Here is a 14,129-nt window from a genome sequence, read left to right on the forward strand (position 1 = left end):
GCCGTACCGTTCCGTTCCATGCAGTGGAAAAGCGCCGTCGTACCGTACCGAACCGTTCATAGACTATACCATGCGGTACCAGCAGTGGAAAAGCACAAAAGTGAGCCAAACCGTTCGGTTCCATGCAGTGGAAAAGCGCCAGAAGACTTAGTAGGAGTCTTGTCGCTTTTACTCTTACTCAGGAGTTTTACTTATAAAAGCTGAAAATGGCCAACAGTTTTCTTGTTACTGTACTAATTATAGAAGCAGAGGTCATGGTTGGGCTCCCTGTCAAGTAGGGCCAGTTATGACACTGAACAAAATGTTACCTACTTGTTCATGTTCAGTGTTCCCTTTTTAATAAGAGCATTTTTTTAATTTTACATTTTATAATTATTAATTTTCATTTTACTACTGGAGTTTGTATTTTTTTAGTGCATTTTTTGTACCAGTGCATAGCAATAATAGTAATGTTTTAGGTCATTGTGGGTTTAGAAAAAAATCTCCACCCTTGGGTAAACCTGGAGCTCAAAAAGTCTTCTCTGCGGGTCCTGAAGGAGCGGTAGATGTTGTTATTATTGTTGAATGCGTGGGTTGGAGACTCAGGTTGGTAGCTTCTCTGGAAGTAGTTCGGTTGATAGTTAGTTGGCGTTGGGGGAGTTCGAAGAGAGGAGTAGCCATGGAAAGAATTAATGCGCTGAAGGGGGGATGTCACTGGAGATAGCACTGGGGATTGAACTGGAGTGATGGATGTTGGGGATGATGGTGGTTGTGACGTGTGGGAGATACTGGATGACCCACTAAGAGGTTCTGAGGTTGTGTTTTTACTCTCCTGGGTGCTGCTGTCCGACATTGCCCCTTTCTCATTATCTTTTTTTAAGACTGGCGCCAGTGGAGCTGGGGACTTCAAACCCATCACTGGTTTGGATGTGGCATATAGATGTCTAAACTCTTCATCAAATAACTCCACCACATGTCCAGAAAACTTGCACAAAAAGTTTCTGTGGACTTGCCCAGAAAGCCACGTGAAGCTGAAAAGACAAGAGAAGTACTGTTAGAAAGTATAACCTTGATTTTTAGACTGTCCCAAAACAACGAGACATTTCAAAACAAGTCCAAACAGAGATCATTTGAGAATACTTCAATTATTACAATAGTCAGAATTCCTTTTTGTCATTCTTAGACAGATTTCATCCTCACTGGAAAAGTTGGTTTCCCTAAGTGCCCCTTAGTGTTTCTTCTCAATGAAAAAGGCCATTACAGCTAGAAACTGACAAGTTTAGCAGGTTACCCAGCTATCAAGAAAGGCACTCATGAGGGGCTACTCAAATAAAACTTCAAAAGAAATATAGACTTCTATTCTACAATATCAAACAATAAATAATCCAAAAATTCACATGAGCAATTAAACTGACCATGTAATAAAAAAAAGCAAAACCTCACATAAAAATAGTCAGCAGATCCAGGGATATAGGTAGGTAACCACTTGAAGACCAGGCCTATTTCTGACATTTGTTCCTTACAAGTTAAAATCAGTATTTTTTGCTAGAAAATTACGTAGAGTTCCCAAACATTATATATATTTATTTTTTTGCAGAGACCCTAGAGAATAAAATTGTGGTCATTGCAATATTTAATGTTACACTGTATTTGCGCAGCTGTCTTTCAAATGTAATTTTTGGGAAAAAATAAACTTCAATGAATTAAAAAAAAAAAAAAACTAAACGGTAAAGTAAGCCCAATTTTTTTTTTTTGTTTAATGTGAAAGATGATGTTACACTGAGTAAATAGATACCTAACATGTCACACTTTAAAATTGCGCACGCTCGTGGAATGGCAACAAACTACGGTACCTACAAATCTTCATTGCTTTAAAAAAATTGTAACAGTTACCTGTTTAGAGTTACAGAGGAGGTCTTGTGCTAAAATTATTGCTCTTGCTCTAACGATCGCAGCGATACCTCACATGTGTGGTTTGTTAACATTTGCAGGCGTGACTTACGTGTGCATTTGCTTTGGAGCACGAGCATAGAGGGATGGGGCGCTTTACCTTAAACAAAATGTTTCTGATCACTTTATTGCTGTCACAAGGAATGTAAACATCCCTTGTGACAGTAATAGGCAGTGACAGGTACTCTTCATTGAGGGATCTGGGGTCTAAAGACCCCAAACCCCTCCTCTGCACTTGAAAGTATTTAAAACGCCAAGATCAGCATTTTTGAATGCTTTGGATTTTTTTAAATCCGGCTTTGTTCGGGTCTCCGAGCAGCTGGCGGATGTGCTGACAGGTGGCTCGGGTCTCTTGGTGGGACAGGAGAGCCTGGGCAAGCCGCTGAAGGCGGAGGGGAGGGGGGGGGACATCTCCTCCCGCTGCTTGTAATAACAGCTGAGCAGCTGCTTAGCCGCATTGGTTATTACAAGAAAGCCGACCGTTGGCTTAAAGAAACGGTGCAGGCTGACCTCAGTACAACCACTTGAGCAAAATGATTACAGGTACGTGATTTTACGGCAAATAGTTAAAATTGCACAGAAATTTGAAATTTTCTTTTAAAAGCCATGGTTGACTTTCTCCCAATTGTTCAGCGCTTTTCCCTGTTACATTAAAGGACAAATATAGAGGCTTGGGAAGGCAGGAGAGGGCTAGGCAAAATTTAAAAAGTAAAATTTGCATATAAATGTAGGTGCCCGTATCTCTGGATCTACTGATTTTTTGGAAATTCCATTTTCACTAAAAGTAACCTTTGCTTCTTCATATTTAATCATAAGCTCAGTTGTATTACTTGTAGCAGATTTACTTTAAGGCCCATTTAGTTGAGTAAATATAAATCTTTGTAATTTTCTAGCCCTTTGATTGCCTTTACTCGGCCCTATCCCTCCCACTGACATTACCAATGGGGCATAATTCCTGCCACTGACAATAACAGTGAAGCATTATTCCTCCCACTGACACCAATGATGGGACACTATTCCTCCCACTTACACCAATGATGGGACACTATTCCTCCCGCTTACACCAATGATGGGGCACTATTCCTCCCACTGACACCAATGATGGGACACTATTCTTCCTACAGATACCAATGATGGGACACTATTCCTCCCACTGATACCAATGATGGGACACTATTCCTCCCACTGACACCAATGATGGGGCACTATTCCTCTTACTGATACCAATGATGGGGCACTTTTCCTCCCACTGACACCAATGATGGGGCACTATTCCTCCCACTGATACCAATGATGGGACACTATTCCTCCAACTGATACCAATGATGGGGCACTATTCCTCCCACTGACACCAATGATGGGGCACTATTCCTTCCACTGATACCAATGATGGGGCACTATTCCTCCCACTGACACCAATGATGGGACACTATTCCTCCCACTGACACCAGCAATGGGATACTATTCCCCCACTGACACCAATGATGGGGCATTGTTTCTATTGCCAGGACATTTTCTGCTCCTACTAGCCACAGTCTAGACAATAAAACAAATTAAGTGAAATTAAGTGAACAAATTAAGTAAAAAAGTGAAAATTTTAAATCAATAGTAGGTAGGGGGCCTTTACTTAACCACTTGCCGACTGCCTAATGTACTTTTGGCAAGTTGGCTCCCCCGCACAAAATCATGTACCTGTATGTGATTTCGTGCAAGGGCTTCAGGTGGCGTGCGCGCCCAGCCTAGGGTGCGTTCGCAAGCTGATTGGCTAGAGAGGGAGCCTATTGGTGGGTCCGGTGGACTCGATGTCCACCGGCCAACTGCGATCGTTCCCGAGAGACACAGAACGGTGGTCTGCTTCTGTAAACAAGGCAGATCACCGTTCTGACAGGGAGGAAGACAGAGATCAGTGTTCCTGTCTCATTCCTGTGATCTCTGTCTTTCCCCAGTCAGTGCACCCCCCCCCCCCACAGAGTTAGCAAGCACTCCCAGGGAACACAGTCACCCCTGATGTTAACTCCTTCCCTGCCAGTGTCATTAGTACAGTGACAGTGCATATTTTTAGCACTAATCACTGTATTAGTGTCACTGGTTCCCACAAAGTGTCAAAAGTGTCAGAATGTCTGCCGCAATATTACAGTCCTGCTATAAATCGCTGATCGTCGCCACTACTAGAATAAAAAAAGAAATAAAAAATTCCAGTATATATCCCATAGTTTGTAGACACTATATCTTTTGCACAAACCAATCAATATACGCTTATTGGGGATTTTTTTTTTTATCAAAAAACATGTAACTGAATAAATATTGACCTAAATTTATGAAGAAATTAGATTTGTTACATTTTTTTATTGGATATGTTTTATAGCAGAAATTAAAAAAATATTGTTTTTTTTTTTTTCAAAATTGTCTGTCTTTTTTTTGCTCAAAAAATAAAAAAGGCAGAGATGATCAAATGCCACCAAGTAACGTAAAGTAAAGTAAAGTAACGCAGTGCCACATTGCAAAAAATGCCTCCATCCCAGACAATGCTTTCTGAGAGGAAATGCGTTGGATTGGAGCTAGCAAAGTGACATCAACTAGCGTGGACTGCACTGCAGGTGGCTGTGTAAGATTTTATCCCATATCGCTTGAATTCATTGTCCTTGATATAGCGTAGGGAAGGGCTAGGAAGACTGTTGCTGTTTGTGTCTCCAATGGGAATATTCACATTCTTCTTGCGTCCAAGTAACTCTGCCAACAAGTGAGGGAAAATCCAACATTTTGAGGAATCACTGGAACAGGAGCAGAGGGGGAATCTACCAACTGGGACATTTATTGCAGTAACAGCTGTGTAAAAGGGTAACATATATCACCATCCTCCTGGTGTTATCAGTACAACACGAGGCAAGAGAGACAAGGCAGTGTTGTAAGCCGGGCAGGCTGAGCATCCAATGCATGGGATTTACACCTGCATAGAGAAGCAAGCTCATCCACATGGTATTAATAGGAGCCCAGCCAGAGTATCCATTCTGGGAGTCTCCATAAGGAGCATATGATTTGATGCTTACCCTCATTTGTCATTTGGTAAGAAGCAATCTATTTACTTCACAACACATGGTGACACACAGAGTGTTGGGGTATTACTGCGATTTTTTTGTAATTTTACTGTAATTTTTTGTAATTTATATTCTGTTTTTCCTTCTTTAATTCTGTTAAGGTGAATGTTCTGCCAATCATGTTCCTGATGAAGCAGTGACTGCTTAAACCAGTCCGCGAAACGCGGTGAATTGGCAGCTTACAAGAGACCTCACAGTTTATACAGTTTTGCTGTACAGTTTTTACCTCCATTACTATTAGCCCTAGACCCTACAAAGTCCTAGTAATAGATCGATCACAGATGGTTTCTGGGACCACGTGGTCACTATAATCTATACAGTTTCTTCTTCTTTTAATACATGATTTTGAGGATGTGGGTCTGGGACTCTCATAGAGTTGATACCCTCTGCTATTTACAATTTTGATTAATGGGGTGTAGAACCCAAACTCTTAGATCAACTCTATGATTAACCGTTGAATAGCTACTTATGCCCAGGATATAATTAATTATATGAATATCATCCAGTGCTTTAAGTGGGCCAGTATGCACTGGTACTCAGTACCGCCACTTCCAAATATGGCTCTTGAGCGTACCGCCACCCCTCAGTGCGCCTTAGCACACCAGTACGCTCATTTTGGACATCTGCGCCCTCAATCCCCCCCCAAGAATATTTCCCACTCCAGAGCCAGACCAGTCACAAACAGTGAGTCCCCCTGCTCCGGAGTCCCAGGCCAGGGGGGGGGGGGGGGTGCTCTGTGGGGACCCTGAAGTGGGGTGGGGGGGAGGTGAAAAAATTTATAGGCTATAATAGAGTACCGGCACCTCTTTTGGGGCACTTAAAGCACTGATATCATCCACTATAGGGATATTGATACTTTGGATATGAAAGAACTATATTTATGAACATGCATATATGCTTGATGTCTGTATCCCTTGATGTTGCATTATCACACTGAACTTTGAATCAAAAAGTGTTGTTTAGCAAATTCCCCTTCCTTCCTTTTTTTTTACTTTTTTTCCCCCCTCTTTTTTCCTTGTTTGTCTTTTGTTATTTAGTGTGTCTCTCTCCTAGGTAATAAGCCTTCTTGTATGGCTCAATTATGTGGGGAAGGTTGGGAGACCTTCTTAGATTCCATTCAACAATCATGTGTTCCCCAGACGGAACAAGATGTGGGAATGGAAGTATATTTTCAGAAACTAAGAAGACTACTTGAACGTAAGTCAAAGCTTGGATGGCACATTAGATACTTTGACAGATATCTAAGGGAAAATATAAACCCATTGGGATTACGCATACAGGTGTTTCCGTCATTTGAGACTTCTGACATCCAATTCCGAAAACTGTGGGAAAAAAATCTCACACAGTGCTCGGCCACAATGATGGAATTAATTAGGGATATAAATATAAAGAAGATCTCGGGGAGGTGGACAGGGACATCGATGCATTACAGGTTAAAAAAACCCACCATCCAAAATGCAGAGTTTGTGAGAACGGAACAGGAATTGATCCAACATCTAGAGAAATTCAATAAGAATGTAATACTAAAAAAGGATTTTAAATTGCATAAGGACAAACTGGCGTTTGCTGGCGGTTACGCCTATAAATAGCAGCGGATGGTGTGGCCTAGAGGGGGAAGATTAGGTAGAGGGAGAACCCCACAGAATATGGAACTATCTAGATCAGAAGCGGATGTGTCGCTGTCCTCATCGGCCTCATCAGTGAAATCTCAAAACATTGCACAAAGGGATAGGACAGGAAGGGGACGTCCACCTAAACGGGGGATGGAAGGTAGGTCTGACCCCCAATATACTAATAGGTCCAACAAACATCTGGTTTCACCACATTAAACCACCCTGAAGCCCAAACAATCGAACAATATACAAGGAAAAGAGACTCACTGCTCAAGGTGGTTCAGAAGCTTGATGACCAACAGCGGTGCGCGCCCCTGCTCGCCTCCGTGGATAATCAATAATGAAAAGAAATGGCTGCACTCCAGATAAGGTCAAAATCCAGGTTTATTGCTGGACATCCCAGTGTGACAAAAGGTGGCAAGGTAGACGCGTTTCACACACTAATATGTGTGCTTAATCATTAGTATGTAATGATTGGTAATGATTAAGCACACATATTAGTGTGTGAAATGCGTCTACCTTGCCACCTTTTGTCACACTGGGATGTCCAGCAATAAACCTGGAATTTGACCTTATCTGGAGTGCAGCCATTTCTTTTCATAATCGAACAATATGTGGAGAGGTCGGAGAAGTCTACATGGACAAAGAGGGGATGTCCCCCAAGTGTCGATGTTTAGCCCTAATCTCGGCCCTAATCAATCCCCACAGCCCAATACCGGAGACATCTCGAAAAACAGTAGGGGTGTTTCAATACCAGAAAATTATAATCCCTCCTCAGATCCCAGCACCGGATGGGCTATCTGGGCAGCCGGGGCTGGGAGAGAGGAAAACAGAGACATTGGACCCATACCTGACCAAGAACAACTAGACACTACAACATTGCATATTGTTAACTTATCCTCATATGAACTATCACCAGCTGAGGTGGAAGTACTGAAACTTGGCCTTAGCTTCTGTCCCCTTCTCTGATCGCTGCCATTACTAGTAAAGATAAATTTTAAAAAATGACATAATTCTTTCACCTAGTTTGTAGACAACAAGATAACTTATGCGCAAACCAATCAGAATACGCTAATTGGGATTTTTTCTTTACCAAAAACATGTAGCAGAATACAAATTGGCCTAAAATGATGAGAAAATTTGATTTTTTTTTTTTTATTGGAAATGTTATATAGCAGAAAGTGAAAAATATTGTTTTTTTTTTTTTTTTTTTTTCAGAATTGTCGCTCTTTTTTTTGTTTAAAAAAATAAAAAAATAATAAAAATTGCAGAGGTGATCAAATACCACCAAAAGAAAGCTCTATTTGTGGAGAAAAAAAAGGACATCAGTATTTTTTTGGGTACAGCATCACACGACTGCGCAATTGTCAGTTAAATTAACGCAGTGCCAAATCGCAAAATATGGCCTGGTCATTAAGGGGGGAAATCTTCCGGTCCAGAAGTGGTTAAAAAAGAATAAAGATACAGGGAAAATACTGAACAATCATAGATATTTGGAGATTCCCAGGATTTTTTTTAAAAAAACAGAGTTTAGTGTAAGTTTAAGATTTCCCAGTACTGTATTTAAACCTGATTTAGAAAAATAATAAGAAAAAATGTCTTCCCAGTATGATCATGACAGCAGCCCCCCACACCGATGGCGAATCTGCACACTGACTACTAACAACAAGAATGCAGCTCAGAAGGCATACGTCCTGACAGCAATCGGTAATTAGGAACAAGTAGAGACACAGACAGCTGGAGATCGGATTATCTTATCGACACTTCACTTGGCTTTTTCATCAATTCGCCCTTGAGGGTAAACAACATTATTCCATAGTGCATTTATTGACGGTTAATATTTCAGCTAAAAAAGACATGATGAGGCTGTAGCTGCCCATACTAGCACTGCAGAAGGGACCTTTGTCAGCAAAATATTTTTAAAGTGAATCTAAAGGTTAATTTAAAAAAAAAAAAAAATAACAAACATGTTATACTTACCTGCTCATACAAGGGTTTTGCACAGAGCATCCCCCGATCCTCCTCTTCTAGGGTTCCCTGTTGGCGATCCTGGCCCTTTCCCCGACCAAGTGCCCCCCCCCCCCCATAGCAAACAGCTTGCAAACACCTGAGCTGGCTCTGTGTGTCCATTAATACACAGAGCACAGCTCAGCCCCAGCCCCCTTTCTCCTCACTGGCTGGGATTGACAGCAGCAGGGGCCAATGGCTCCCACTGCTGCCCCTCTGTCCAATGAGGAGAGAAAGAGCTGAGAGAGCTGCTGCTCTTGTGTGCAGCACTGGCTAAAGATCAGCCTCAGGTAAATAGAATGCATTAAAGTAAAAAAAAAAACCTTCTGCTTTTAGAACCACTTTAACCACTTTACGTCTGCTCACAGTAATACTACTGCGGCAGAGTGGCTCGTTATCGTCTGACGACGTAGTATTAACGTCGTCAGACACTCCCCCTTCTGGGCGGGCCGCCGGAGGCTCGCTCCCGCTGTTTTCATTCACAGCGGGAGTCGGGCCAGGGGAGGAGCAGCGGCGATCGCCGCTGCTCTGCCCCGATCGCCGGGGATCTAGTGTGGAGATCCGCCCGCTTGTGTTTAAACACAAGCGGGCGGATCTCCATAGTGACAGAGAGTGACAGATCGGACTGTTCAGCATAGCTGGACATCCGATCTGTCCCTGACTCACTCAGTCACCTCCCCCCCTACACGTCAGTAAGCACCAGGCATACATTAACCCCTCCCTCTCCAATAAAATTAACCCCTTCCCTGCCAGTGTCATTTTTACAGTAACAGTGCATATATATAGCACTGATTACTGCAGTAATGTCACTGGTACCCCCAAAAGTGTCAAAAATGTCAGTCAAGGGTCCGATCTGTCCGCCGCAATGTCGCAGTCCCACAAAAAAAATCGCAGATCGCCGCCATTACGCGTTAAAAAAAAAAACACCAAAAATGACAGAAATCTTTCCCTTTGTTAGTAGACGCAATAACTTTTGCGCAAACCAATCAAAATACGCTTATTGCGATTTTTTTACCAAACATAGGTAGCAGAAAACAAATTGGCCAAAAAATTTTTAAAAAATTGGTTTTTACATCTTTTTTGGGGGGAATTTCATATAAAAAAATGTTAAAAATATTGTTATTTTTTCAAAATAAACGCTCTTTTTTTGTTTATAGCGCAAAAAGTAAAAACCGCACAGGTGATCAAATACCACCAAAAGAAAGCTCTGTTTGTGGGAAAAAAAGGACGTAAATTTCGTTTGGGTACGGCGTCGCACGACCGCGCAATTGTCAGTTGAAGTCACACAGCGCCGAATCGCAAAAAGTGGCCTGGACGAAAGACAGCAAAATCCTCCGGTGGTAAAGTGGTTAAAGGGAATTAACATGTGCAGAATAACAAGATAGAATATTCAAGCTTTTTTCCAAGTGAATGTGAATATTTTATGTTCTCTTTCGTTCATTGACGGACACAGCTCTTTATCTTCTTAACCATTGGGTTATACTGCCCCCTACAGGAGAAGGACGCTAGGCAGGAAAAAGCTTGACTACGCCTATGGGCAGTCCCAGGGAGTATACTCCCACTTTCAGCTATAGCCACTCAGTTTTTTTTTTGCCTAGTCAGGGGGAAGGACCTAGTTCCTTGCTGGGATCTATGGTCCTGGCAGTTTTTTCCTTTTACGTTGATTTTTTTCTATCTTTGTTATTTTGTTTCCTGTGAGAAGCTTCAATCAACTGCCGAACTGGGCGACGGACTTAATAATCTAGATCCAGAGGTTCCCCCAAGTATGGCAAGCGAGCTTGTGCATTCCTCAGCTCTGTGCTAGGTCAGCCGCGACATAGCCCCACTGGACGGGGGCTGGCCTGCGAGTTAAACGTCTCGCGAGGGTGCATACGATCTGGCCTCAGCCTGAGTCGCAGCGTTCCTCCTGGCCGACAGATACCCACATTCTGATGGAGCGGTGGTCTGTCAGGAGCGGTGCCCCCCCTGTTCCTGGAATGGGAAGTAGCTGTCCCCCCACTACCCCAGGAGGGTTTTGGGGTGGACGTGGGCCCCTCCCTGGGATGGTCGGAACCCCCGGGCTCCCCTCCTTCCAATGCACCCCTTTCCGATTTATCAGTAGTCCTCTGTGGACTTTTTACCCCCCACCCATCTGCCCACACCCCCCTCCCCCTCCTCTCCCATGGGGTGGCCATACCTTTTTTAGGTCGGTCTGGGGTGTCAAGCTGGAGATGGGGGTGGGGAGGGAGTGCGCAGTCTGGACTCTGCCAGAGTCCAGACTGACGATCAATGTACTGGAACTCGGAGCGATTAGACTTTGTCTGGCTCATTGGATAATTCATCTTCAGGGGTGTCCGGTATGTATTCAATCGGATAATGCCACGGCCATGGCCTATGTCAATCACCAACGGGGCACAAGAAGTGCCCTGGTGGCTTGGGAAGTAGCCGGAATTCTAAGGTGGGCAAAACGGACACAGCACCCACTCCTTAATGAAGTTGGCTTTCTTCTGACACTACTTGTAACAAAACTGAGTGGCTATAGCCAAAAGTGGGAGTATAACCCCCAGGGACTGCCCCATAGGCGAAGTCAAGTTTGTTCTCCTACCTAGTGTCCTACTCCTGTAGGGGGCAGCATAACCCAACGGTGAAGAAGATAAGAAGCTATGTCCATCAATGAACATCAGAGAATTTTACAGCAAGTCAAAAATCCCATATTTGCCTTTCCAACCAATTGATGAAGCTGTAAGAGCTTTTTAAATAAAAATAAATTACAAAAAAATAGTCAAAACAGTTTAAAGAAGAAAACAAATTCTTGTCTTCTTCTTGTACTTATTTGATTATTAGTAGATTTTGTTATTTAAAGCTTTTGACACAATAAAAAAAAAAAAAAAAAAAAAAGCGCAAAAATAGTAATTTACAAATGCAGTCCAATTTTTCAATTCAGCCTCCAAATTGGCTGTATCCTGGTCATATCTGAACCAACTCAGATGGTTTGCACTCTTTTACTAGTAGGTATCTAATCATTCACACTACTTATGACTAGCATTGAATAATATAAAGACTAAAGCCCCGTACACACGATCAGATTATCGAACAATCTGTCGTCCGTTTTTTGTTGCATGCTAACTAATTCTACTTCAGAAGTGATGTCATGTGTTGGATTGTTTTGTATGTGTTCTTTCGTTTCTGAGCATGCCTAGTCTTGCTCTTAAGATTTTTTTTAAGACGAAAACTGTACTAATTAAATGAAAACCGGACATTGTGTTGACGTACGACAAAAATTTTATAGCCTGACACTGTGCACAGTTTTTGTCGTCCGAAAATCGGTAATCGGCTGGCAAAAGCACTATACTAACAATCAGAAAATCGGCAAATCGTTTGTTGGACGAAATTTCCCTTCCGATTTTCCTATCGTGTGTACGGGCCTTTAGGGCTCTTTCACACGGGCGTTCCGATCAGTTTTTTAGGCGGATCTGATCGGATGCCCATTCAGCCCTATGGAGCAGCGGATGTCAGCGGTGACATGTCCGCTGACACCCGCTGCCATCCGCATCCGATCCTGTCCGTGAAATCCGGACGGATGGAAACCCTTTTTTCCATCCGTCCTGGGGATCGGATTGGATCCCCCATAGAGAGCAGCGGGGGCTGTGACACCTCCCTCTCCGCACTGACATCCGCCGGCTCAGCAGGGATTGGCGGATCGATCCCTGCTGAGCAGCACTGATCCGCCTACGGAGGTGGACCGTGTTAAAGAGCCCTAAGGGTTTATTTACTAAAACTGGAGAATGCAAAATCTGGTGCAGCTCTGCATCGAAACCAATCTGCTTCCAGGTTTTTTGTTAAAGCTTAATTGAACAAGCGGAAGTTAGAAGCTAATTGGCTACCATGCACAGCTGCACCAGATTTTGCACTCTCCAGTTTTAGTAAATCAACTCCTTTATCCTTTCACATGGGCTTTCCAATTGGGTTCCTCTATCAGTTTTTCAGGTAGACCTGATGGGAAGCTCCAAGTAACTCTATGGACAAACGGATGTAAACAGACATTTATTCAAGTCCATCCAGGTCTGGAAAAAGAAATGGAAAAAGACTGGGTCCTTATATATTTTTCCAGAATAAACATGATAGATCGTCAGTAACCTGATGTACTCAGACACAAGTCTGTTTTCTTCTGGCCGTCCATAGATCCAACATAGTTCTGCAAAAAGTTAAGTTGCAAAATGGAGGGAAAAAAAATCAATGGGCATGGTTTTTTACAAAAGGACATCTGTCCCGTTCCGATTCAGCAGGGAATCTGCTCATGCCTCCTCTACGGAACAAACTAAGAAGACATCCCTGTTAAAAGGCCCTAAAGCTGAATGAACTTTGCTGCCTGGGTTGTGCGTTGAACGCTCTGTGCACCTGTGTGCATACATTAGATGTGGTTTTATGTAGGAGTGATAGATAATGATGACAGCTGTGCAGGCAGCACCCAGTTCTGGCACCAAAGCTTCTGCATTGATCCAAAATACACATGAGGAACCTGAACCAATATAAAATTCTTCTATTCTGTGACAGCAATAATGTAAATCAAAACACAGAGAAATAAATCAATGTGAATGAAGTCAGATTAAACATATACTAAAGATCGAATGACGATAGAAAGAGGAGAACAAATTGAGATCTAGTAATATCTTTAGACTAGAATATGAAATAAAGTGTAAGTAAGTTTATGTATGGAGGGGACTGAATCAGCAGTGCGATATAAAACACCCTGTATTTGCTCTATATCAGTTTTCTAAAGTATGGTACACTGAACATTACGTGACACCAAAACAAGACAATTAGGGCAATTTCTTGGATAAAACAATTTTCATGTGAAAAGCAATTATGCGTATAAAGCTATGTTGAGACTTGTTGGTTAAAGGGGGGGGCTGGAGCCATTCTTGTTATCGTTGTGGAATCCAGTTTATGTATCAAGCTTGACTCCAGATGGCAAGCGTACAAAAATGACATAGTTTTGGAAACTGGAAATCTTCTTAATGCAAAGAACTGTAAAAATCTTAATGGAAGATTGGAAGATGAAGTTTGCTGGTCCAGCATGGGAAAGTGCAAACCTTTTAGAGAAATAAAAAGGGTTTAAATATGTTGACTGGGCTGCAGGGCAGTATTTCAACATGACAACGGCCCCCAACACACCTCCAAGATGACCACTGCCTTGCTAAAGCAGCTGAGGGTAAAGGTGATGGACTGGCCAAGCATGTCTCCAGACCTAAACCCTATTTAGCATCTGTGGGGCATCCTCAAACAGAAGGTGGAGGAGCGCAAGGTCTCTAACATCCACCAGCTCTGTGATGTCGTCATGGAGGAGTAGAAGAGGACTCCAGTGGCAACCTGTGAAGCTTTGGTGAACTCCATGCCTAAGAGAGTTAAGTCAGTGCTGGAAAATAATGGTGGCCACACAAAATATTGACACTTTGGGCCCAATTTGGACATTTTCACTTGGGGGTGTACTCACTTTTTTGCCAGC

The 14,129-nt window shown here is 42.7% G+C and overlaps 1 protein-coding gene across 1 annotated transcript in view; it reads right to left on the reverse strand.

Moving 5' to 3' along the window:
* Positions 1 to 304: 304 nt before the first annotated feature.
* The window catches only part of FAM83A (family with sequence similarity 83 member A), a 95,247-nt gene continuing 81,422 nt past the window's right edge, over positions 305 to 14,129 (reverse strand). The window contains exon 4 of the mRNA XM_082257937.1: positions 305 to 1,010. Within this exon, the coding sequence (XP_082114063.1) occupies positions 455 to 1,010 (556 nt within the window). The 3' untranslated portion in view covers positions 305 to 454. The remainder of the gene's footprint in view (positions 1,011 to 14,129) is intronic.

This window comes from Pelophylax lessonae (genome assembly GCF_965119305.1).
Source record: "Pelophylax lessonae genome assembly, chromosome: 5".
NCBI lineage: Eukaryota > Metazoa > Chordata > Amphibia > Anura > Ranidae > Pelophylax > Pelophylax lessonae.